Here is a 27,107-nt window from a genome sequence, read left to right as displayed (position 1 = left end):
AACGCATTGGTAGTGCGTGACAAAATACTAAATGAGGAAGAACTACCCGAACACACATATACAGATGTGACGGAGTCTCTCTTACCGAGTGTAGTAAGACATGGCTGTTTGGGAGAGTCTGCGGCGTTGGAGCCTGCGCGGAGAGATTCCGCGACGTTGCTGACTGAGGGGGAGGCACGCCCGACACTCGCTGATGACGCGGCCGTCTGGAGGCGGTGCCGAGAGACAGACACTTCACACAGTTCGAGCTGTGTCGAAATCTACACCCTGATGAGGCTGGAAGAGGGCGGGAGTGCTAAAGCAGGCGCTCTCCCAAAAGACGATCACGCCGCTGATACCATGCCTGCAGAGTCGCCCGGGGAGCGCTCGATGCTGATGAAAGAAGTAAGTGATTATACAATGATGCTTGACTTACCTAATGCCAATTCTATAGAAAACATCAACAACTCATTTACTTGCCCGGAGCTACCTACCAGTCCTGATCACAATAAGGTCAGTGTAGATGGCCTATACAAAGACGAAACATCGATAGATCTGCAAATGTATGGCAGTGCTCAGAAGGAGCCCAGTGAAAGTAGCACGACTGGGTTAAACGATAATTCCCCATGTGAGAAAAGAAACTCGTTAGAAGTGGTTTCTACCGTGCTGCAAAATTTAATAAACTTAAATAAAACTAGGAATTGTGATAAACAGCCATCTTTGACACCAAGAAATGTTTCCACAACTGTTGTGTCAACCACAAAGCTAAATATGTATGACACAGCTATTAATCAAGGCATTTGGGGAGCAGATAGACCGAATAACTATAAAGCACAAGAGGCACTATCCCCTGTGAGGTGTATACAGACGCAGGAGAGACATGTGCCCATCTCACAGAATAGGGCCTCTAAACAGGATTATGAAGAACAGAGAAAACGGGAAATAACACATGAGTTTAGTAGGTCTAACTCGCCTCTAGATGCTTCATCAGAAGAGGAGGAAACTTCAGACTCTTCGATTGGTGAACGCCCCTTTCCTAAAATAAGAAGAGAGGGGAGACGCTATAGTACCAACATAGCAAAACCACTTGAGAGAAACGAAATCATGAATCGAGTGACATGTGGCCATGTCCCTCTAAACGATTTATTAACGACATTAACCGCGGCCATGGCAATCTCTCTTACACCGTTCACAAAACTATATGAATCACTAAATGACAATGTAAAGGATATGTCAACCCTGTTAGCATTGATGCACTCAAAACTGGTTCAATTAGAGGCAACGCAGGGCTTGGGTAGCCTTAAACAAAATGAGATGAACCAGCAGTTGCTGTCAGGCATACAAGACATGAACGTATCTAAACAAAATGACAGGATTGACAAGAAGTTATTTGCTGAGGTAGCAAGGGAAGCTTTGTCTTTATTTTGTAAATCTCACGTTGTGCACAAAGGGGAGACGTTGGAAGCTGTCTGTCAAGAGAAAGACGCTGGCTTGATCCCAAAAGTAGTGAGCCCCTGCGATGAAGCAAATATTCCAAATCCGGCATCGAATACCCCCCTCTACCCGCAACTGGAGTCTCTACACAAATCCTCTCTACACCTCAAGACGACGAACATCACAATGAACGAAGGGGACAGGACGGAGGTTGTTCAGACAATGTCGGAAGAGGATTTGCGAAATATGACTAATAAGACGAGCAGGAACGTGGAGAGCGATACAAATCCACTCAACCTCTCGTTCAATTCTGCGTTTAGACAGACACAAAATGCGATGAACCCAGCATTGGGGGACGTCCAAATTGCCTCCTGTTCCGCTTTGAGCCAGAATGTAATAGATTTGGTTGTTGACCCGCAAAGTGATCAGTCTGTGATATTAAAGCAATCGGGCCTGTTCCCTATTTTTGGAAATTCGAAGACAGAAGCGAGCCCAGGTCATGTAGGAGGTAAAACGAAAAAGACGCCAAATATAAAAAAACAAAAGAACATGCCGGCTCGGAAAAAAACGCAACAAAAAGGTGCACGAAAGTTTTTGCGAAACATAAATATGTTCCACTTAGTTGACAAAGCGATTACCTCACGACTAAAACTAGCCGATTCAATGAAAGAAGGCAAGTCGGTGTATCCTGACCTAGAGGCGACAAAGGCAAAGGACCAAGAGAGTGAGTATCATGTTGAAGATGAAGCAATGGCAAAAAAGAAAGTGAGTATACAAAACGATGAGGATGAGACACTACAGGCTGAATTACTGGAACTATGGGTCTATGAGGATAATGCTACGGATGAAGTGAGTTCTGGTAGTATCCCCGAGGAACCTTTAGCTAGCCCAAGAGTAGTGGTTAGCACAGAGAAGCCTAATTCAGATAATGATATACAGAAAGTGAGCGTAGAACCAAAACCCCAGGTTCTCCTAGATAAGACACTTAGCGAATCTAAGGACCGAACGTGCGTGATATTACCTCCCATCGTTGAGATTAAAAATGACAAGAAAGAACCAAGGAGCCCGGAGTTTGTCACACTTCAAGAAAAAAGAGCTAGACAAAGGAGGAGGAACCACGCAAAACCAACGAGCCCCAATGAGCTAAGTCTGACCTTTGCAAACATGACTCCAATGGAAGAAAGAAAGGATGTTACATTGGCACCGATTCCTACTTTTAAACCGTCGAAGCACCGGAAGGTGGACCCCCAGCTATTAGAACCAATGGGACAAAATTCGAACATGAGACAGCAGAGGTCTAGTACGCGAACAACTGACTCTATGGCCCAGATTAAATTAATGTTGGAACGTCTACATGGATATGAGAATCTAATTTTGAATCGCTCTAATGTGCTAAGGCTCTTACATCATGTCCCACAACTTCGGTCGCTTGATTCAAAAGACATAAAAATAATCGAATTTCCAGATGACCTGCGAACAGACAGAGTAATTTTACATTTAAACTCATCCTTAATCGCAAATGTAATACTAGAGGCAAACGAAGAACTGCATTCATTAGGCTTCGACGCCTATATAATGGCGGACTGCGAGAGAAGAAGAAATAAGGATGAAAATAAAGACCACAAAGGAGAAGTCGCTCAGGGTGACAATAACGGCTATAGACCAGAGTGGGACAAGAGAAAGAGTGTATATTCGCCGACAAAACAAAATTTAGAACTGGCAAAGATCGAAATGGATTATAAAAACACCCAATCCAGATCCCAGTCGCAAGAATTTAGAGCTGGAACACAGGATTCATCCATTCCAATGGAAAGAATTAAAATTACAATAAATAATGAGAAGCTAATTGAGACCCCAGGTTTGGCACGTTCAAACAATCCACGGCGTCCTATCTTAAATGAAGATTGGACTGGATGGCGAGCGCACTGAATAGGAAGGCAAACAGGTAATGTTCAAAGTGTGAATCACAACAAGATCTCACGTTTATTTCTTGGAACACACGCGGATTTGGTCATTTGATGCTCAATAACTGGGCTAGTAAACTACATTTGATTTGTCTTCAAGAGACCTGGATGTATGAATCACCTACAATAGCAAACTTTGAATGCGCGTTGAATCCTGCCATTAAGCCTGATAAAGGTCGTCCGATAGCCGGCCTTTTTTCACCGGCTGTTAAGATCTGTCAATCATACGCCGTACATCCAGGCCTCTGAGATAAGTAAGTCTGCGGCCGCCGACAAGAAGAACGACGTGATACATATCATTAACCTCTATTGGAACCATCAGCGCACTGGATCCTATGAGTTTATTGACCAAGTCACGAAAATTCTTGACAATGTATTAGAATCCGGCTGCGGCGCTGACATAATAGTTTGCGGGGACCTGAATATTGACTTCTTCAAACCCCAGACCTCTCTAAAATCTAAGTTAGCAAAAACATGGAATGATGAAATGGAAGTAAGAGGCCTCACAATGTTAAATGGCTGTACGCAAGGTGATATTCCTCCGAAACCTACGTGGCAGCGCGATGGCCAAAGTTCCACCATTGACTATATTTTCGTGTCCAACAATATGCATGCGAAAATAAAGTCAATGAAAATATGTCCAATGACCCACAGTGACCATGAAATGCTCGAAATTATATTTCAAGATTGGAGAGATAAACCGAGGGAAAAATGGCGATCAAAGGTCTTAGTAGAACCAAACAGACTTCGGTTAAAATTAGTTGACAAGGAGGTCCTCGCGATTTATAAACAATTTACATCAACAGAGAAGGTCATTGACTACGTTCCAATTCTGTGGCAATTTAAAACAAAATATATTGGTATGAAAAATGGGTCATTCCAGAACAAGCATAGTTTTGACTTACTTATAAAACAACGAAAACGTGCAATGCGAGCCGAAATTCGTAAAAATAATCAAGGCCCAGTTGGAGAAATTGTGGCGAAAAACAAATCTGCAAGGCAATCCTACAAAAACTGGATTAAAAGTCATCGAGCAATATTAATTCAAAACGATGCAGAATCAATGATGAAGACTCTTGTAAACAAAAATAGTAGAGACTTCTGGCGCATACTTAATGACCTTGAAGCACCGCAAGCTGCTCTGCAGATATGCCCAGTGCCTGAAAAAGAATGGGTAAATCATTTTACAGCTTTGTATCATAACAATTTGCCACCCTCTAAGTCAATGTCTAATACAACATCATGGGACCTACAATTTGCAGATGAGGAAATTCGCGAGATAATAATGAGAGCAAAAAACTCTCGGGCGCCTGGACCAGATGGTCTGTCAAACGCGATGATTAAACAGTGTCCTGACTTATGGACAGCGATATGCGTTGAGCTATTCAGACGAATCAACGATCAAAAACAAATCCCTGCATCGTGGAAAACAGGGATAATAATACCCATCTTCAAGAAAGGCAACCGATTAGCTCCTGCAAATTACCGTCCGGTGGCCTTACTTGATGTACTGGGAAAAATCTTCGCATCGCTGCTCCAAAAAAAATTGTTTACATGGGCAAAGACTGCAAATAGAGTTGATGTAAGACAGGCTGGTTTTGTAAAATCCGTTGGATGTTCTTTGAACTTATTGATTCTAAATCTTTTGAAAATGGAGGCCCTTAGAACGAATACAAGAGTGTTTCTAGCTTTTGTAGACTTCTCCATGGCTTTCGACAGGATCGACCGTGACCTACTGTGGCAGAAGCTAGAATTGTGGGAATGTCCTGAGGGATTATTGGCGGCAATAAAAGAACTACACAATGACACGTCAATTTTTGTCCAGTTAGATCAATCGGGGTCGCTTTCAACACAAATAAAAACATACAAGGGTGTGAAGCAGGGGTGTCCTCTGGCAGCAGCAATCTTTAGTCTCTTTATTTCTGACATTGGGGACACCATTCAGTCTGTCAGATCCTTTCCTCCGAAACTCAACGCATCGAAGATAAGTTGGTTACTATATGCTGATGATTTGGTTATTTTAGATCTAACGCCAATTGGACTCCAGCGTAAATTAGAAGCCGTCCAAAAATATGTGGATCAGAACAACCTAAAGATTAACACCAAAAAGTAGGAAATACTTATCTTTGAGAATCTAAAAACTAACCGGTTACAAAAATGCCCAAAACAGGTGTGGTCGCTGAACCAAGAAAAACTGAAAATCTCAAAAAGCGTTAAATACCTTGGAATTCTTCTAAATTCAAGCATATGTGATGAACAGTGGGTGGCAGATTCAAAACGGAAATGTGCCCAGTTGGCATGTCAAGGCCTGATGCTACATAGGAAATATGGGAACTTTTCTACACAACCTTTACGGAACTTCTACGAACAAAAAGCGGTTCCGATTCTGTCCCACGGTGCAGAAAACGCCTTTGGATGCTCGTCAACCCACTGGGCCTCGCTTGAACATATGTTTTGGACAAAGTCCTTAAGCCTGCCTCCGGGCATTTCAACGGCATGTCTAAGATACGAAATAGCCCTAATTTCATTACATGCAAGGATAAGTTGGAACCAACTCAGCTTGTATCGGAAAACAAGAGCAGAAGTGGGAATACTCCAATTTGAGATCTTATACAACGCTTCATCCAAAGGTTCAGCCCTGCTCGCGCAATGGACAAAACTATGCGAAGACCTGCTAAAGGTCTATAATATCAACTTGGAAACCCTCCTCACAAATCCATCAGCTGCCAAGGTATCAATATGGCGCCTTGACTGGATAAACACATGCTATGAGCGCAACGAAGCCCATGCGATGAAACACTCTCCGGGGGAAGCAAGAGGCTACGGAATCCTTTAACCATACTTGAGTCGCTTTCCGTCCACGAAAGCAAGAAGATCATTCATGCTATTCCGCCTTAACGCAATGAAAACAAAAGATAGAACCAGTCATTGGGCGGGAAATGTGGATTTATCTACGACGTGCCGGTTATGTGGAAAGGAGCCAGAATCTATAAAGCATCTGGTGCTTTTCTGCACAATATTGAAGGACATACGATCAATCCACTTGGGCGGCTGGTATAGTGCACACCAGTCGGTATGTGCTGATGAATGGTGGAGGCATATGTGGAATGGCTCAGATATGAAATTAATTCTACCTTTGACCTCCTTCCTTGCCGTCATTGAGGAGAGATTAAATGCAAAAAATGAACTAGCCTGAGACGACTGGCCTAAGGATGCACATGCGTTTAAAGACATAAAAAAGGATAATGGTCATGTACCTGTGTGGCAATGAGGGAGGGAGATGTTGAAGGATGTAGTTGACCATGTTACTGGGCAATGTATGGTTTTGTGTCACTTTAAGTAAATATTTTAAAGGTTTAATTTAAACCAATAAAATTAAAAAAAAACAAAAAAAATATAGAAGGAATACTCTCATGATAGTCCTCAAAATGGGGTGCCAGTGGACAATTCTGGCCTTTGTTTTTAATTGCCCAATAGTATTGTAACTTTCTAACATTTAGTAGTGAAATAGTAGATCCTATATACATCAGCTGGCCAGTACATACTATTGCATAAATGACAAATTGAGTCAAACAGTGAATCACATGTTTAATATACCACATCTTTGCATGGGTGCCATAAACAAATATATCTTCAGGATCTGGTAACTCATACATTTTTCATTCATTGCATTTAGAAAAACCTTTCTTTTCATATTACTCAACAACCAATGTATCTGGATTTCTTGTTTTTTTGGCGTAGTTGGCAAAAGTAAATCATTAATCGGTGGTGCTTTAGAAAACGTTATCTTTGGAAAATGTTCTCTCAATTTGTATTTTCGGAGAAAATCTATCACCTCCTTCAATTCTGTATCTGTTTGTAAAGCAGCCCAATGTTCCGCTAAAATGTGCCTAATTGTACTAGCGTGACTCTAGAGCTATTTTGAGTTATGAATCTAATAGGCTCATCTTTCCTTCAGGCTATGCAGTTTTCTTACCAATCTTACAGGATCACAACCTCTTTGATCTAAGAGCGTGGACATGCACCTATGCCTGGAATGTTTTATTACTGAGAAGAAGATATAATGGCTTTCACCCTGTTGGGGGCGGACATGGGCAGTAATGGCCAGACACCTGCGGGCTGTTATTGTCGCTGTCCGCCGCCCACAGTGTTGTTGAAAGCCATTCACACCTCGGGAGGTTTTCCCAGGTGCAAATGTTTTATTATTTTGTCCTTGGGAGATTGGCTGTGCAAGCGGCACCAATCACCTGAAGAAAAAAAAAAGATGGGCACCGCCATAGCGAAAGTGAGGAAGTCCCCTTTCCATTTCTATGGTGGTTTCATCCCCTTTCCATTTCTATGGCGGTTGCGAGCGGGAGGAGCACCGGGACCTGAGCACAAAACTCTGGTTCAGCAGGTAAGTGGGGGGGGAGTGGGGAAGAGGTATGGTTTGTTTTGGATGGATGGGGATGCAAGAGGGAGAGGCTTCCTGTTGCCTCCCCACATAAAAATAAACTAAAAGATGCCGTCACCTGGGGAAGGGTCTCGGGCAGCTGGAAACAGAGAAGGTTTATTCTCCCCCGTTGTTCCAAGCCACCTGATTAAATGTGTATTCTTAGTGTACATCATAGAGGAGGTGTCAAGCAAACCCTCACTAGCTCCTTTCTTCTGCAGGAACAGAGCATTCTCCAGACACACCAGCCACACCAGCCACTTCTTCTGCAGGAACAGAGCCTGCTCTAGCCACACCAGCCACACCAGCCACTTCTTCTGCAGGACCAGATCATTCACCAGCCACACCAGACACAACCTGTTCTTGCTGGCAGAGTTCTCTGGGATTGGCCTTGGGAGTTCTCCTTAGTGCAGCATTTATTATTGCTGTGGTTATTCTTCATTACAAGAGGCTTTTGGGCCAAAACTGTGCACAAAATGGTAACTTTCCTTTCTCTGACTGTCAGCATTTATTATTTATTACTGAGGAGCAGGACAACAACCATTGATGTTTTGTCTCTCTTCTCTCCCAGATGAAATAAACTGCAAGTACACCAACACTATCCAGAATTCTGAAACACACCTTGAAAATACGAGAAAAAGAAACATTCGGCAGCCTGCAGTAAGTAGCATGCTGCCCCAGTGCTACGAAGGATGAATATGCAATTTATACTCCTAAGAAATCTTTATATCGTTTTCATTCTTTTTCTAATCTCAGTTGATGGCACAGAGTCCTCAAGCTTCCCGCTTTTTTCATGACGCCCATGGTTTTAGATGTTGGCTTTCAGCTATTTTGCATCCTGGGCAGGATCCTCTACCTGGAATCAGGAGGATTGAAATAACCCCCTGATGTGTGCCACTCTGCTGATAAGATAATTCCTGGTTAGCTCAAGAGTCTCAGGATCCCCATTTGCGGTGTGGCACCCTTGCAGCTCATCATTGCATCAGGGAAGTGAGATACCCTTATCTTAATCATTCCTCTGTAGCAGGGTGTAGCGTAGTGCAATAACTGCGAGTATTTCTATGGTCCTGAGTAGCTCTTGAATCCAGCAGTTGTAGGGTGCCAGGGTGCATTGGGCCTTTAGCTGGGTAAGGAGTTCCCTCCTTCTGCCTTTGTCAGTGCAACTGACCATATGTCTGTCCTGTCCTCCTGTAGCAGATGCCATTAACCGCAAGCCAGCTGTTTTCTTAATACTATGTTCACCTGCCCTTCTGACCAGTCACAAGTGTATTTTTGTTTCTGCCAAATTTAGGTGGTGCTTCTGGCACCATAATTCCGAAACCATTGTTACAGTAAAGTGAGAATATCTGGTTGTCGTAGCATCTGGCAACCTCACGCCATAGATGAAATTGCCTCACTACTGAAGTTTATTTTTCCTCCTGCCTCTTCCGTATTAGCCAATGACAACTGCTTTAATAATATTTCCTCCAATCCGGAGCTTTGTGAGAAGCACGCTAGATGCCAGGCTTGTCAGTTCCCAGCTGAGCAGTGATTTAGCTTGTTACCAAAGGGCGGGGCTTCCTTCCAGTCATATCTCCGTACTAAAGGTTCAAGAGAACGCTAGCATGGAAACCTTTCTTGAAACTAGCAGCGTTAACATTTTCCCCTGTTTCAAGCCCAAAATGTAAGTGCTCAAACACAGCAAACGTGAAAGCTGCTAGTTTCAAGAGAGACCTCCAGTGCCACTCTGCCTAAGAAAAATCGAATGCACACGTCAGCCCCCCTACCCAGAGATGCAAACAAACACATAAGAGGTTGTCAAAGTAAAATTGCCAGGGCTGCAGTAATGTTTTCTTTCGCATCTGGGTGGGAGGGGTCTGATGTGCGCACTTGCTTTGTCTTTGCTGTAGCCACTCTTAACATGTTTTGTTATGTGAAACCCAGTCACTGGCGAACAGATTTGCAACTGTATTGTGACCTGAATGAGTCATGCCCTAATGTATGCCATCCGTGCATTACTTTTTTGTAAGACAGGCAAATGTCCCTTTCCCGCTACAATCCCACCCACCCTACCCCTCATTCTCCCCCACCCACCATATCCCATTTCTATACCCCACCCAGCTATCCTAAACCCTCTCTATCTTCCCCACCAACCCACACTGTGCTCTCTCTCTCTCTCAGGGGCGTAGGAGACACATACAATCTGGGGGGGATAGGGGACACCTTGGGGACTTTGCTACAGACACAAACCACAGAGTAAAATGATCTGTTAATTTATTTTTAGTGAGTGATGATCACGCATATTTGTTAAAAAAAGCACATTTAATTAAATTCTGTTGCTATTGTTTGTATGTCAACCATCCATTATATCTTTGTGTGTATTGCCACACAAACATGATTGAGTCCAATGTGTAATGTGAATATTGGCGAGGTGGCTCAAGACAGACACCCAGCTCATCTGTGCAATTCTGGATGCAAGCGATACAAAAGACAGGCAAATGAGTTTTAACATGATAATACCACAGCAGAAACACAGGTGTTTCGAGTGCCAAAGGTTAATCACGTTTGCAACAGAAGTGTGTTTTTAATCAGAGCACATGCAAATTGCACATGGGATAAAGTATATTGCAGTCACCGACCGAGGAGAGCCTTGACCACATACAGGAAAGAAGCTGAAGCTCGAATCAAACTCAAGAAACATACACTATACTATACTTTCGTGTGTCATAGCAGAGTAACAACCTCTTAAAATGCATGGTCACCCCACTATTTGCTTTAATATTTGCAAGCAAATTTGAATGGTGGCAGAGAAAGCCAGAGCACATTGGGGGTGGGAGGGTCAGATCTGTCCTGCCTTATTCAGGCCAGTCTGCATGAACAACCAAATCTGTGAGAGGTAATATAGGAAGATAAAGGGAGGGCCTCAACAGGAAGGCAGGGTAATCCACAGAGAGTGAATGTTACACAAGCATGAGAACCTACCCATGTAGCCCCCAGAGGCGACTTCCCCACATCAAGGCACTCAGGTGAAAACTGTGCTTGTGAAAGAGGCTACAATGAGAGCACCCAAAGCTGCTTCATGTCATTACAGGAAATAGGAGCATGTAATTAATGAACTATTGCTTTCAAGCAAACACATATTCTTTCAGCCGAGGTGACAAACCCAGCACATGCTGAACCCCAAAAGCAGAGGAATCCCAGTGTTCTAAGGATTGGCTCAGTCTGGGCTGGATGTGGGTAGCATTGTGAGGGCACTCCTAGAATCTTCCATTCAGGCAAGGAATGGTTTAGTGCCACTGTCAGGGATTATTCCACAGAGCAATTCCTTACTACTGTCGAGAAAGTGTAGCATAGCCTGGGAAAGCTTACATGCTACAGTGAAACATTGTCCTGTGTAGCACAGTATGGTTTGGATTAAGGGTGGCAGTTCTGCTAGGTTGCAGAACACATGTGCCTCTGTTTACTTTCCCCATTTAAGACAATTAAAAAGAGTTTCTAGTCCTAAAAAGTATTCTTTTCAACATCCTTCCAGCTAGAAGATCCCTTCCCTTAATGTGGCACGATTACAAAGGTAGGTAGCCTCCAATTTTCTCCCAAATTTCCACCATTGGCGATTCCCATTGTTGACCATTAATTGTTAGAACAAGAGACATGGGCGGTTCTGAGCCTTTGAAGCCTGGACATTTTCTAGGCCCCCTTTATGCAGGCACATCAGTTAGGGGCTGACAGAAGCCTTTTGACGGGTGGTGCACGTGCACACCAAAGAATGTAAGGGGTGCAAACCAGTGGGATGCTGTGAGATTACCGGCTGGCCTCTTTGCCTTGGTAGTTTCACGGGTGTTGAAAATACACAGAGAGCACCTCTTAAACCAGTGGCCAGTGCTAAACTTTTCAGTAATCATCCGAATACCACACCTCCCCTAATGCCCGCACTGTGCTGCAGTTACCCTATTGCGGTTCAGGGAAGCTGCAGGGTGACCGGGTCACCGTGACCCTGTCCCTGATGTGGCATGGGGCCAGGGTGGGTTACGGTATTAGTACGACTGTTCTCCTTTCAGGCAGCCGACCCGTCACCCAACCCATAAGCAGAGGGGCATGAGAACTAGAGGCCGTATAGATGAAAACTGGGACAGAGAAGGCCGGGAGACACATAGGCAAATGTGGAAGAAATAAAAAGCAGTGTCTATATTTTTAAAGGTGGATCCAAATTAAACACTTGTCCACCTATCCAATGAACCACCATTGACCTCTACCCATACCTGAATCCCTGCTATAGGCATACCCCTGCCCACACCAGAACCCCTGCTGCAGGACTACCTCCGCCCACACCAGGCAGCCCAGCAAGCAGCAAGTGAGACTGCAACCAATTGAATTTTGCTGGTCGCTGCTGCAAAAGCAAAGAGGATGTGACCATCCCTGCCCAGCCTGAGACTCAGCACGTGGCATCGCTGCCTCCTCAGTCAGCCTGCTCGCTTATGCTCCCTGCTCGCTTCGATGACAGTAGTCAGCAACACTGTGACTGGACTCCGGAGGCTGCGCAACAGTGCACTGTGCAGGGGCATGCACAGTTTATTTCTCGTGTGGGCAGTGCTTGGAGTCATATGCGCAGGTGCGTGGCTCGGGCTGTGGCATGGAATGAGCAGAACGTTTGTCTTTGCATGCAAGTGAAGTTGCAAGCAACTGCCCGGCCAGGGCTGTCACAAGGTGTGGTGAGGCCCGGGGCAAAATATTGGGTGAGGTCCCCTTACCATTTTTTGCACTGGGTCAGCGACCGCACCGCCACAAACAGGAGACGGAGGAAATCTTGCCTTGAGTTTATGTGGAGGAACCCAAATATGGGTAATTATTACAACTGCAAATCAACTACAGGAATGTTAGATTTCTGTACTGAAGAAAGGTTTATGCCATACTAACTTTTTTATCATATGCATAAAGATATATAGGATGGCATGACGGCATACAGTGCGTCATGCCAGCATTAAGGAGCATCCTGCCCCTGTGTGCACATTAAAACACACATCATAAACAGTGCCAGATAGATGATGTAAAGTGGCAGTTGGTGCATTTCTGAACTGAAGTGGCTTAAATGTTTGCATCAGTTATGCAGGATCGACAAAGCACAGCGAGGGAGACCAAACCAAACAAGGGGAGTTTGAGGGGTGTCTCTCTCCCAAGAAAATGTTTGCAACATTGGGTTAAAATGATTCATTTTACGGCACTTCCTTTGCCAAACTGGGTAGAAATCCATACAGTTTGCAATTGGTTTTGTATGGAAGCACATACAAAAAAAAACAATAGTTGCAAGTCACCAACCATGCACAGGAAAATTTTCCAATACATGTCATGCCGTTTTTGCACACAGTATATGCTAATATAAATAATATATGCTAATATAAAAATATATTGGTGCTGGTTGTTCCCATGTATGTCCATTCAGGCTGCACCAATATATGCCATTATTATCATATAAGGACTCCCAGCCAGTAAAAGAAAGTATGTCCAGGCTGACTATGCACCATAAATGTTATTACTGACTAGACCAGCCTATATTCAAAGTGGTTCAGTTTAGCCAAGTAGTATATTTGCTTTACTCTTGATTCATGGTCCTGTAAATCAAGGGCAAAGCAAAACAAGCATTGGCAATGCTAACAGTTTGGGCGTTTTTTGTAGGCATGGGAAAGGCACTGCTGTGTTGGTATTAACTGGCCATTTATGGTAGCAGGTGCAAAATGGTGTGAGTACCTGAGCATCTAATAGCTTTGCCTGGGAAATGCCTAATACTTGTGCAAAAGCCAAAACTGTTGGCTTTGCTGTTGCTTGTTTTTAACAGGACTTCATTGAAAGACATGTGGTGCTTTAAAATCAAGTGGCTGAAGGCAGACCTGGTCAAGACATTTTTATTACAACAGTGGTGTGTTTACAACTTCAATTTGTCATTAACTCTCAGAAGACTCGTTTGAGAAACCACTTGCAGACAATTTGAGGGCAAAGTTTGATGGTAATGCTTGATTGAAGTTAGCTCAAAGGGCCTCATTACGAATCAGGTGTTAAGGGGTTAACAGCGCCGTAAACAGCGCTGACCCTTAACGCCTGATTACAAGGTCCGTTAGCACCATGGTGATATTAACACCTGCTTTTTGCAGGCATTAAAATCCATGGCGCTAAGGGACCATGGTGCTAATTACGCCACCGTAAATTACGGTGGCGTAATTAGCGCCTTCCCCACTCCCATCATGCCCTATGGGGCAAAAATGGGAATGGGGAAGGGTAAAATGGGAAATGGGGATTTACCGCCCCACTCACCTTGGAATGGGGCAGTAAATCCGCCATCCACCATGGTGTAAACATAGTTTACACCATGGTGGTAAGGGTACGACCCAGGCGGTAACTTACCGCCTGGGTCGTAATGAGGCCCAAAGAGTTCCAATCAGAAGGTGTTTTGGGTGGGGGTAGGCAGGGACTGGGTGGGAATTGCCATAGGGATTAGCATGGCCATGGGAAGTTTCCTGCACTGTGGAGCCCAGTGTGGGGGCAAGCTGGCTCCCCCACCGCTGGATACATTAGGGCATTTCTCAAAGGGTCCGTGCCACTGAGAGGTCAGCAGGGTTGGGATAGACTCTGCCATTATCACATCAGGCTCTGGTTAATCACTGACAGACCCTGCAACAGCCCTATACGTCTTTCAGAGGTATTGGGCTGTCAATATATGTATTCTTAGTCCAGTGCATGTTTGATTGTTCTCAGAGTGGATCACAGGGTGAGATGCCTGGGAAGTTTGAAGTAGGCACCTTTTACATTTTCAGATTTGCTGCAAATGTGGAAGGCTATAGCCAATTTCAATATCAGTGTTCTTAATGCAATATGTGGATTCTTCCCTCTGTTTAAGAGTGGTTGGAGGCACCCCTTATTCGTTTCGGTTATTAGTTGGTGCAAAAGCGGCACCTATGAGCCAAATCTATTACACTGGATTACATATAGGAGAGATATAGGATATTAGGAGAGGCACACAGCTTGTGAGTGTTGTTTGGTTATTGACTCACCCATTCACTACTGCATGCTAATAATTGCTATCGCCATAACAATCCACTACCTGCATCTTCCCAACCAAAACATATCCTCATGATAACTCTTTGAGCAATCTCTATCAAACAGTAACACCAAACTTTGTGCAGTAGACAGCCTTACAGTTTTATTTCTAAGCAGTCTTCTGAGAGTTATTGGCTCAACTCCCCACCTATCCTGAGACTGGGGGATCTGCTCCCTCCTTTTTCCTCCACGGTTTGCTTGCATATCCATTGCTGCCAAACTGCCTAACCTCCCCAGCCCCATTCTTTGCTCCCCGATACATTGAATCTCTGCTTTCGTCAGTGTGTACTTTCTCCTAAGAATTGTAATGCGCTTTGTTGCTTGCCAAAGCACGGTCAGTGCTCAGTAAATACCCTAATAATAATAATAGAAATACAAATAATAATTGCAGCTGTAATTGTGCTACTGGTGTAATAGAATGCGTCTTAACCAAGTGTGCCTTCAGCCACTTGATTTATAAGTAGTGTGTGTGTCCTTGCATCTCTTCCTTGCACTGAAGTCAAATGAAAAACAAGCATTCTGAAAGACAACAGATTTGGATTGTGTATAGGTATCATAGATGTTTGCCAAGCACTGGTATCATTTGCCCAGGTGTTCACACCATTTTGCATCCGTTGTCTTATCATGGTCAAGTATCACCATTCAGGCAGTGCATGCCAAATGCCAATCCCATGGCTACACAAAAGCCAAATCTGTTGGCTTTATCAATGCTCGTTTGTAGTGGTTTCATCCAGTTCATATCACTCTTCTGTGTTATTGTGTGTTCATGCAGAACATATCATTTTTCCATGTTATAGTGCATTCGAAGATGGAAAGTTTATATTTTTACCCATTTCAAGTGTGCTTTATAAGAGGAGAAATGCGCCTTAAACCTGAGTGCGGTTTGGAAGGTTGGCAACAGTACATCCCACCCTGTTAGAGTTCTGGAAGGTCGGCAACACTCATTCTACGCGTGGTGTGGAAGGCCAGCAGCACATACGTTTTTTTCTGGTTCTTTAGCTTAAAAGGAGTCACTGCTCCTTCTGAAAATGATGTTCCGTAATTGATTACTAAAATCCATGTCATCCTCACGGTCTAACTCCCACAGCGTGCGCATGTGTATGTGTGTGTGTTTTTGTGTGTGTTTTGTGTCACCTCAGTCACAGTATACAAGCTCTCGGAGTCTTTGACCTGCTACCACCCCAGTTATCAGGGATATAAAGCTGTCAAGCCAAAAGGTGGGCCACTGTCCAATAGCGGCTAAGCTCGCTCAGCATTGACAGAGCTCCATGAGACAGCATTCCCTTGGCCTCTATAGGCATGGAATGACAGTCAGTTGTTGAATGTGCCACGAGCTCCCCCCACAAAGTGCAAGTCCTGGGGCAGTTTGCCCCTCCTGCACCCCCCTCGTGATGGCCCTGTGCCCGGCACTGGCAGCCATTCTTGGCTATGCCAGGAATTATGTGCAGCAGCAGACAGTGGCAGTGCACTGTCTGTGCACAAGAAGAGATTCTGGGGGGGACATATGCCATTATATCCCCCCACTTAAAATTGTGGGGGGGATTTGTCCCCCTATCCCACCCATGTCCTACGCCCATGCTCTCTCTTTACCCTAAATTCCTACCCACTCTCTCTACCACCTACCCATCCTACACCTTTCGTACTCTAGTCCTTTCAACCCCTCTCCCTCTACCCCACCCACCCTAAGACCCACTGACCACCATCATCCACCTTACTCCCTACTTTCTCTACCTCACCCACCCTACCCTCCTCTCTTTCTAGCCCACCCACACTACCCCCCCGTAATGTCATGTGTCTGCAAACAATGACTTGCTGAGATGTTCTGAATTTCGGGGTAAATAGAGCCCAAATATGTACTGCATTCTTACTTATAAATGTAAAATGCAATAAACAAATGCAAACGCCAAAATTATTGGTTTTGCCAATGCATCTTATTTAAGTGCTTTACATGGGCACACGAGTTACATGAAAATAGCAAAAAACAAAACCTCATAGCTTTTTAGAATTTAACACTTCTGTGCTAAAACAGGATTATAAAGGATCATTCTAAAACAATAATCAACGCAGCAACGCTAGAAAACAGCTAAGAAAATAAGCATGCACACCATTTTTCAGAGACCCCTGAGAAGAGAGATAGTTCTCACTTCTCAGTGGGCGGGTAACACATGTTGCTCTTAAGATAGGACTTGTCTGGCAGCTCAGACACTCTTATATAGAAGACCAAAGCACCCCACCCCACCACCCTCTCTCTAACCCACCCACTCAATCAACTCTTTCTCTAGCTAGTGCCCACATGACCCCTGCTCACTACTGCACCCACCCACCCTACCCTACCCCTTCTCTGTACACCATCCACCCACCTACCCGTTCTCACTCTAAAAAACACCTATCCCTACCCCCTCTCACTATAACTCACCCCCCCTATTTACTCCCTCTCTACCCCATCGGCCACACTAAGCCCTCTTTCTCTACCCACCCACCCAACCTCATCTCTCTGTACCACTCCCACGCACACTACCTCTTCTCATTCTACACCACCCATTTTACCTCCTCTCTCTCTCTCTACCTCACACACCCCACCCACCCTAACACCTCCCTCTCTAAAGCCTGCTCTATCTCTCCCACCCAACCTCCGTACCACCTCTCACTGCACTCTACCCACCCTACCGGCTCTCCTTCTACCACAACCATCCTATTCCCTTTTTATTTACCCCACCCATCCTACTTCTTCACCCTACTCCCATCTCTTCCCACCCCACCGACCCTACCCCTCTCTCTCTCTCTACCCCACCCACTCTACCTCATCTCCCTCTACCCCATCAACCCTAACCTACTCCAACTGTCTCTACCCCACCCACACACCTTACCCACTCTCTCTCTACCCCACCCACCAACAGCCACCTCTCTATTAAACCCACCCTAACCCCTCCCTCGCTATCCCACCCACCCTATTCATCTCTCTCTAGTGCTCCCACATGCCATACTCTCAATCTGCCCCACCCACCCAACCCCTTCTCTCTATACCACACCCACCAACTGTACCCGCTCTCTCTATAGCCATCCACCTACCCTAACCCCTCTCTATATTCCATCCCTCACCCTAACCCCCTCTCTCTATACCCCACCCACCAACTCTGCCCCGTTCTCTCTATAACCACAGCCTACTCCCTTCTCTCTATGCCCGCAGTATGCACGGTTTAATGAAATAAATTATCCTGACAAGCCGCTTTGACCGAACGGCAGCCTGCCAGGGATAAATGCATGCACTTATTGTGCAGATGTTGAAGGCGCATGAAATATCGGCAGGTGAGTTATGGAGAAGGATTGGGGATTAAGGGTCGAGGGGTGTGTGTGTGTGTACATATGTGTGTATGTATATGTGTGGTGTTCGTGTAAATATGTTTCATGTGTGGGGAACCAGGGATGGGTCAGGAGTCCTGGGTGGTGGGGGTGTCCCCTGTGAGATACAAGACATGACTTGAGGGGATGAGGGGAGAGAAAATGAGTTGTGGGGGTGCCCTCCCCCCCGAATTGGGGAGGCTAGGGAAGGGAGTGCTTGATGGAAATGATGTTTTCCCTCAGCACCAAAACTGGGCTTATGGAACTAGTGTTTGGTGAAATCGGCCTGTGTAGAATCATCATAGATCTTATACACACCGCACCCACCCTTAACCCCTCTCTATTCCCCACTCACCCACTATACCCCCTCTTTCTATACCCCACCTCCCCTATCTATACTCCACCCACCATTCCCCCTCTCTCTATACCCAACACACCTACCTCTCTATCTTTATAGTGCACCCACCTGCCATACCCCTTCCTCTCTCTATATCCCACTCACCCTACCCATTCTTACCCCAGTGGCTCCACGCCCTCTGTCTACACCATCCACCCCACCCCATCTCTCTACCCCACCCACCATAACCTCTCTTTCTCTGTACCCGAAAACCACTTTCTCGACTTCTCTATCCCTATGTTTCCACCACTCAAACTCTCCCATCAACCCACAGACCTACTAGGGACCCCTTTCTCTGTCACTGCCCCCACCCTGGTCACCTTTCAATCCCCATCCCACCCAACTTCACTGCTTTCTATCCAAAGCTTATCTGTCTCTACCATCTCCCCACCCAGTTAACCCCAACCTCAGTCCTCCCTATCACCAATCCGACTTCTGCCCTCACTGTACCTCATCGCTCTGTACCAATGTCTCACCCCTCTGTCCCAAGACCTCATCCTTCACTGTTCCTTCATCCACCTGACTTCACCCCTCCCTATACCTCACCCCTCTGCACCAATATCTCACCCCTCAATGTCCCTTCCTCCACCAACTTCACCCCTCACTGTCGCCTCTCACCGAACCAACCTCACCCCTTCCTCCCCGCACCTACCTGACCTCAGCACTCACCAGACCTCATACCTCACTTTGTTCTACTCACCCCATCCGTCCTAACTCCATCCCTACCAACCACGCTACCTCACACTTGTCAGCCATGCCCCCCTCCGCCTACTTATCCCTCCCTACCTCACCACTTCTCAAACCCACCATAGCTTACTCATACCCCTCAACCCCCAATCTCTCCCACCATAGCTCACACCTTCCCTCCAATCCTAGCTCATCCCTACATTTATCATGCTAACTTTCAGAATTCTGTGCATGTCTGCAAACTACTGTTCGCTGGCACATTACCTTTCAGTTTTAGTCAGGGGTTCAGCAGGGGAGAGGAGGAGAGAAAGCAGAAGCAAAGAGGAAGGTTTTGAGGTGCTTCAGGAACCAGAGATGGTTCTCCTCAAGTTTCAGAGAGGTAGGGAGGCCGTTCCAAATGTAGGCCCCAGCAGAAGAAAGAGATCTACCACCAACTTGTTGCTTGGAGAAGCGACTGGCCCTCAGGGAGTTGGAGGGCGGATGAGCGAAGAGCACGAGAAGGAAGATATTTAGAAAGAGAGAGTTGAAGTTATTGAGGTCCCAGGCCCCAGAAGGCCTTATGGACAATGCAGAGGGTTTTGAACTTAATCCTCGCTGCCACTGGGAGCCAGTGCAGAGATGTCAGTCCTGGAGAGATATGATACTGGGCTTGAGGCCAAGGACAAGTCTTGCAGTCCTGTTTTGGATGAGTTGCAGATGGCTGAGAGTAGAGGCAGGAAGATTTAGAAAGAGGCTGTTGCAGTAGTCCAGCCTAGAGAGAACCAGAGCTCTGGAGACTGTAAGCTTCTGGGGGAAGGAGAGGAGAAGAACAATACCTCTGAGAAGGGGCAGCTGGTAGTGTGACTTCTTAGAGATGTCAGAGATATGAGGAGAGAAGGAGAGTGTGGAGTCAAAGATGACCCCGAGGTTTTTAACCTCACAGGTGGGAGCAGGAAGAGGGCCAAGAGAGGCCGGTCAGAGAGTTACAGGAAATGAGGGAGCAGGTGTGCCGATGAGGAGAATTTCGGTCTTACTGGCATTAAGGCAGAGATCATTGGTGGCACATCAATCCTGGATAGCAGACAGACAGTCAAAGATAAGAGAAGGAGAAGAGATGGCGGAAGGGAGCCTGTCAATGAGTTGAGGGTCATTTGCATAGCACTGAAAGTTGGGGCAGAGAGCGGCAATGCGGTGGACAAGAAGTGACAGGTATTGGTTGAACAGCTAGGGAGAGAGGTTAGACCCCTGGGGAACACCACAGGTAGAGATAGAGATAGAGGAGAGGAAGGACCCAAGTTGGACCTGGGAGGGTCCGTCAGAGAGGAAAGAAGACAGCCAAGCCAGAGCCTGATCAGTGATACCCAGGCTGTCACGGAGGCGGTTGAGCAGGATGGCATGGTTGACTGTGTCAAAGGCAGAAGATAGATCAAGTAAGATGAGGAAACAGGGGGTGTTGGAATCAAGGTTGGAGAGCAGGTCTTCACGGATGTTCAGAAGAGCAGTTTCCATGCTTCTGGCAGCTCTAAAGCCAGACTGATGGTCATGGAGACAACCAACAGATGCAGTGTGAAGATTAAGCTGTGAGATGGACAGCTTTTCCAGGAGTTTGAGCAGAAAAGGAGTGATGGAGATTGGGTGATTGTTAGCTGGGCAGGAAGGGTCAGCAGAGTGTTTCTTAAGAAGAGGGTGCACAAGGGAGTTCTTCAGAGGGGAAGGGAAGACTCCAGTGGTGAAGGAGTGGTTGCAGAAGTCAGCCAGAGCAGGAGCCAGGGTGTCAATGTGGTCCTTGATGGTTTTGGAGGAACAGGGGTGAACCTGTTTTGATGACACTTTCATAGATCGGACTTGTCTGGAAACCTCATCTGGGGAGAACAGGGGTAAGGCAGAGAAGAAGGGAAGAGGGTTGGCCGAAGAAGGGCCAGAGGAAGAGCAGGGAGTATAAGGAGGAGGGGGAGAGGAAGAGAGAGAGTACAGGATGTCCTGAGTTTTAGAGATACAATGAGAAGCCAGGGCCATGCAGAGGGCCTGGGAGGGGACAGGAGAGGTAGATACAGCAGCAGGATTGGCCAGCTTCTTGCAGATTTTAAAAAGTTCAGCTGAGTTTTTAGATGCTGCAGGGACACAGGCTTGGATGTGGGCTCTCTTCTTGGTGCGGACCAAGAGACAGTATTGCTTTTCAGCAGGCAGCAGGCCAGTTTGTCAGAGGAAGTCCACCATTTCCTCTCAGCCACCCTGCACTTGCGTTTAAGAGTGATGAGGTCAGAGTCATACCAAGAGTTGCACTTGGCTTTGGGCTTCAAGCGGAACCTCCTGACAGTGGAAAGAACATCGAGAGTATCAGATGTAGCAGAGTGGAGCATGGAGAGGGCTGTGTCACTGTGTGAGTCAGCCAATGAGGGAAAGAGGGGGAGAAAGCGTCAGCAAAAGCCTCAACTGACAAACACTTCATGGGTCAGATAACTGAGATGGTAGGTGGCAGTGCTGGAGTTGGCTTGGCCTGAGGGCTGGAGAGGGTGAGCTGGGAGGAAAGGAGAAAGTGATCACTCGAGGAGAGAGGAGTGGAGGGAGGGATGGAAAGGGGAAGGTCTGAAGAGATTAGAACATCCAGGGTGTGCCCTGCAGAGTGAGTCGGCCCAGAGGGGAGAATAGAGAGTGAGAGAGCACCGTAGAGGTTGCAAAAGAGTCCAGAGGAAGGACAGGAAGCATCCAGGTGGATGTTAAAGTCTCCAATAAGGAGGAGTTGAGTGGTTGAGGCCAGGAGCGAAGAGGAGAGGTCCTCCCACTCAGAGAGGAAGGAGGAGATCTAAGCAGGTGGCTGATAGATGGTAGCCACAGTAAGGGGATGTCATCAGAAATAGAAAATAAATGTAAATGCTATATATACATTTGTGTATCTTCTTTTTTTTTACTTGTGTAAGGTTGCTTTGCAACTAAAATCACAATAAATAAATGTCATGTACTTTTGCAGCCTCTAATCAATGTATCTGAACTAGACATGGTTTTAGTGAAGCTTGGTAACACTGCAAAGACTGTATCAGAGAGAAACCCAAACAAAGAAGTACATTCTCACTACCTCCTGCACACTGACCATGCTTTCCACATTCTGTCAACCTGCCTTCACCTCTGATTCACATTCTTTAGTGTGTCCCTGTCCAGCTCGTCTACCAAAACTCCTGTGACTGCTTCCCTTCCGGCCCCTACATCACCTCTGCCTGCTTTGCTCTTTCCTCTCGCCCGATTTTCTTTCTTTCTTGTCTGCAACTTGATCTCGTCTTCCTCTAATGAAGGTGAAGCCCACACCTCTACCTGATCAGTTATTCCTCACTGGGCAATGATGTTTCGGTTCACACTGACACAGACCTTATCTCACCAGCTTCACACTCCTCCCTCTCCATTGTGCTTCTTCAGCAGAATGCTCGCCCAGCCCCTGCTGTACCAGATTAACCTGGACCTGTGTCACTTAGTAAATGCCTGCACATACTCCCCCTGACACCCTTAAAACTCTGACATAAGTGCCAGCCCCCCTCACCGATCTTATCATGTATCTTACTCATAAGCTTACAATAAAAGCAAAACTCAGTAGCTTTTTGGATTTTTTTCAAAAGTCTGCCAAATAGTATATTTTAGTACCTGGCAAAATGCCAAATAACTTTATTTTGATCTAATTAAACACATGAAAACACAAAGGTAGAATTGTACGTCTAAATAGAAGTGAGTGGCCTTGGAAAGTAGAGTGGTCAGTGTACATTATTTTTCATTAGTCTAATAATCACTTTTATGTAGTGTTTGCTGACATAATTATGTGGCTTCCAAGCATTGAAAATAAGAGGCATCATTGTCACCAAGTTCAGTGGTACTCACTTTGACTATGGAAGGATGAAGGATTGAGATGGTTGAACCATGATTAAAAGCTGTACCCTCTGAGATCCCATTAATCTACTGGGATCTTTTTGCTGAAGAAATTGGTAACCCTGCCTACAACATAAACAAGAATTTGCAATACTAACAGTTTGGGCTTTTGAGTAGGCATGGCAAAGGAACTTACCAGGCACAGAGTTAGTGGTATTAACTCCCCATTGATGGTAGCAGGTGCAACATAATGTGAATACCTGGGCATCTAATAATAGTGCATGGCTAATGTCTAATACTTGTACTGAAGCCAAAACTGTGGGTTTTGCCAATGCTTGCTTTAAATAGGACTTCAGTGAAGGACATGCAGAGTACTTATAAACGTAAGAAGACTGGAAAAAAGCATTTTCTGTGTTTCCATCAGGTTTTTTGGTTTTGAAAATGTGGTCACCCTATGTGGCATATGCTGCTTGTGATAGCAGCAGAGGAGAAATGTTTTGAAAGGATTGCAACTATTTTGAACACACGAGGATCCCATGCCATTTCAATACATTAATATTCTAGTACTGGAAAACATCTAAGAACTCAACCTCGTCCCAGGCAGCATCTTCAAAAACTGCTTCAATTTACAGCCCAGCTTCTCTTGCCTTGGGAGGCTGTTTCCCCACGTGTGATTCTTTTTGCTCGTCATGAAAGAAGAAAAAACACAATAACTCTCTACATCTCAGAAACGTTATCTTGAACTGATCAAGCAACCCAAAGCTGCAGCTGCATTGTTCCATAAGACGTGCCTCCTGCCCCCTGCAACCCGAACAAAATAAAATACACGCAGCCTGCACCTTATTTCAGCACATGAGCACGCTGCGTGAAAGTCGTCATTAAAGCGCAGGAATGGGTGGGAATGGCCAAAGGGATGTCTCCCTCCTCGAATGCCATTCCTCTGTGTCCCTCGTCATATGCCATTCCTCCCTCTCTGTACTTGAATCAGCAATAGTTTGGGCTTTATAGTGTCACAAGCGACACCTAGTAGCCCAAACATAAAATTTGCATTTAGACACATTTTGCCAAAATTGTAAACACAAAGGTAGTCTTTTGGTCATCTGGATGAGTGGGAAATATAACTAACAGGTGTAGTCCAAATCTCTGCATGAGGCAATAACACAATGGGCTATTGTTGCTCCAGATATACTCTTCCGAGGCCAGTATAGCTCAGCCGCAACGCGCTTGTCTTGGAAGCAAGACAAAGCAACACAGGTTCGAATCCCGGGACTGTGTTTAGAAACCTCTTCGGTATTAAGCGTGTTATAAAAAGTCAATTATAATAATAATGCATTGATGAAAATACAGGTACTTATATAACCACACATTCTGTTATTGTGGCAATTTGTGATTTAGCCAAGGATAATGTTTTTTTACACAAGAATCTTGAATTATTTACAAGGAATATCCTCTGTCCCGCATTCTGACTTTCTGGTATGTAACCTGGAACAACATCTTTTGTGGCCAGTATAGCATGCCTCATATTCAATTAACAATTGATAAATTACATTACAGTTTGATACACATGACACCAACTTGATATCTTGCTTGTGTCTATGTATGTGTCTAAACAATGTGGGTTACATTTCTATATGGCAGGCCAAATAATATGCTATTCAGTTTCAATACAAACTTTAGAAATCACAACTGAGAGCCTCCCAACACACCCACATACACACACGCACGACTCCTAGTCCTGCAAAAGTCCACACAGTGCTCCCAGCAATGCAAAGACACACCACTTCAGCACAGCACCAACCACAAACACACACACACATGAATAATGACATGTGTGTTGTATCTATAATGCTATAGTGTGTCTGTGTAAGCAAGCAAGGTCCTTTGAAATGTTTGGTGGAGTGTGGAGTGTTTGGGACCTGGAGATTCCAGAGAGTGACGGTTGGGACTTGGAGTATGGCAGGGAACCAGGACAGATGCTTGTGACCTTCTCTCCTACCTTTCATGACTACATATATGTAACCAAGAACAACAAAGCATCTATTTCTGTTTGTACTTACCTGGGTCAACCTGGTTCCTACTCCATGTCATCTCTGATCCAGGCACATCTTGCAGGAGGCTAGATACTACAATATGTCCTTACCATGTTGACGACTTGACATATTAGAAATTGTTATTGCTGTCATAATGAGGCATAAACAAAATCTGCACTTATATGCTAACTGGGCTTATGTGTTCTTCCACTCCTTGGCTAACTGGTTTGCTAACTGGGTAGAGGAGACATGTATGGCAGGGGTACTGATGACAATATTGATAGTATCCTGGTTGCTGAGTGGATGGGGAATGCTGGTGTGTGAATACAAATGTATTAAAATGCTAGGTACATGGATTTGATTACATGAACCTGAAACAAACCATTAACAGCAAAATGCCTACTATACCTCTTATAGCATTGGAATGAAGTCAACAGAAGTTAATACATCTGGGTAGATATTTCATACTGAGATCAGAAACACTGTCAGTGTTCCCTTCCCGGAAGACCTTCCAGTTCTATAGTTACAATCCCCTCACTCTCCGCAGAGTCAAAGCGCACAAATGAAATGTACCTTCCTCTGAAGGCCACCTGTAATATTAGTGGCTACCTAGAAGGTCTGAAGAGCCACGGTATTGATGCCTCGGGTGATCAACCCATGTTGCACAGTTCAAAGATACTGCAACAGCAAGGGAAGAAAGTCCAGACGTGGAAAGGATCAGAACCTTCACGACCTTACAGTCGCCTGATGAAAGTAATCTACCATATTCAGTACAGCCGTATTGGAAGGTTGTAGACCAAATTACTGTACAGAGGAAGTTCATCATGAGCAAGACAGATTCATTACACCCAGGGGATTGAGAACATGTTATCAGCAAAGCTCATGAAGGTCATCTGGATGTAGGCTGACCAAGAAGTGAGTCAGAGAAAGCTACTTGTGGTCTGCAATGAACAGTCAAATTGACTTTGTGATTGACAGTTTCCACGCCTGTGCAAACATCGACAAGCGTCTGCACACCAGGCAGTCATCTTTCAGATGCATCTACATCAGCCCCAGGGTACCACTCCGGTGGTGATAGTGCGCGGTATAAATATCCTTAAACATTAACATCTAGATTCCAGACCTGGCTTGGTAGAAATTGTGGTTGGACTCCATAAGCCCGCTCGAGACAATAGAAGACGAAAACAGGTACAGCATTGTACCCGTGGACTACCTGCACAAGTGGATTGAACTGAAATTCCTGCCCAATATCACTGCTAAGCAAGGGGTCAAATCTTCTCTCTGACCCACCTCTTTTGTTGCCCCGTCCACCCTCTCTTCCTCATCAATACTCACCATAACTCAGAACCCACCCCCAAATTCAAACCCCAAACCTGGGTCATCATTTCCTCCACTCCTCCCCACAAAGCTCTGTTTTAAATAGTTCTAACAAGACTGAAGAACCACAGTAATAAAAACATTCAAATGACCACCATATTGGGTAATTGCCCCTACATCAGGCACTTTATGCAGCCTCGCCTTCCAATCACCCACCATGGCACCTCTTAATGGACATGCCCGTGACTACTGCTGCACACAGAGCCTGCCCATTACCTGCAAACAACACTGTGCCTAGAGCAAGTCCAACACAGATTGCTGCAAGCTGGGCTTTGTGGCTGTTTGGGAATGAGTTTTATGTCCAAAGCAGTCTAGTCAAATAAACAAACTAGATCTAGCACCTGCGAGATAGCGCAGTGAGTTGTGACTTTCTGCACTGGCAGGGCTCAGTTTAGAATCCCCAGCAGAGGAGAAGTAAAAAAACAAAGTTAAAAAATTACAGGAAGAGTTGTTCAGGAGAGAGAGATGTCCCTCTGAATGAGGGCACCTGGATGATACTCACTTCACCCGACATTTCTCAAAATAAATAACGGCAGGCAATGCAGAGCACCCTACGACACTCAATCCAATGACCA

The 27,107-nt window shown here is 45.3% G+C and overlaps 1 protein-coding gene across 1 annotated transcript in view; it reads left to right on the top strand.

Moving 5' to 3' along the window:
* LOC138521666 (carcinoembryonic antigen-related cell adhesion molecule 8-like) overlaps positions 1-27,107 on the top strand; it is a 179,871-nt gene that overhangs the window by 41,974 nt on the left and 110,790 nt on the right. The window contains exons 2-3 of the mRNA XM_069634663.1: positions 8,031-8,288; positions 8,381-8,469. Coding sequence (XP_069490764.1) covers positions 8,031-8,288; positions 8,381-8,469 — 347 coding nt within the window. The remainder of the gene's footprint in view (positions 1-8,030; positions 8,289-8,380; positions 8,470-27,107) is intronic.

This window comes from Ambystoma mexicanum, chromosome 1q (assembly GCF_040938575.1).
Source record: "Ambystoma mexicanum isolate Mex_15411 chromosome 1q, UKY_AmexF1_1, whole genome shotgun sequence".
Classification (NCBI taxonomy): domain Eukaryota; kingdom Metazoa; phylum Chordata; class Amphibia; order Caudata; family Ambystomatidae; genus Ambystoma; species Ambystoma mexicanum.
This window is presented reverse-complemented; position numbering and strand designations above follow the sequence as displayed.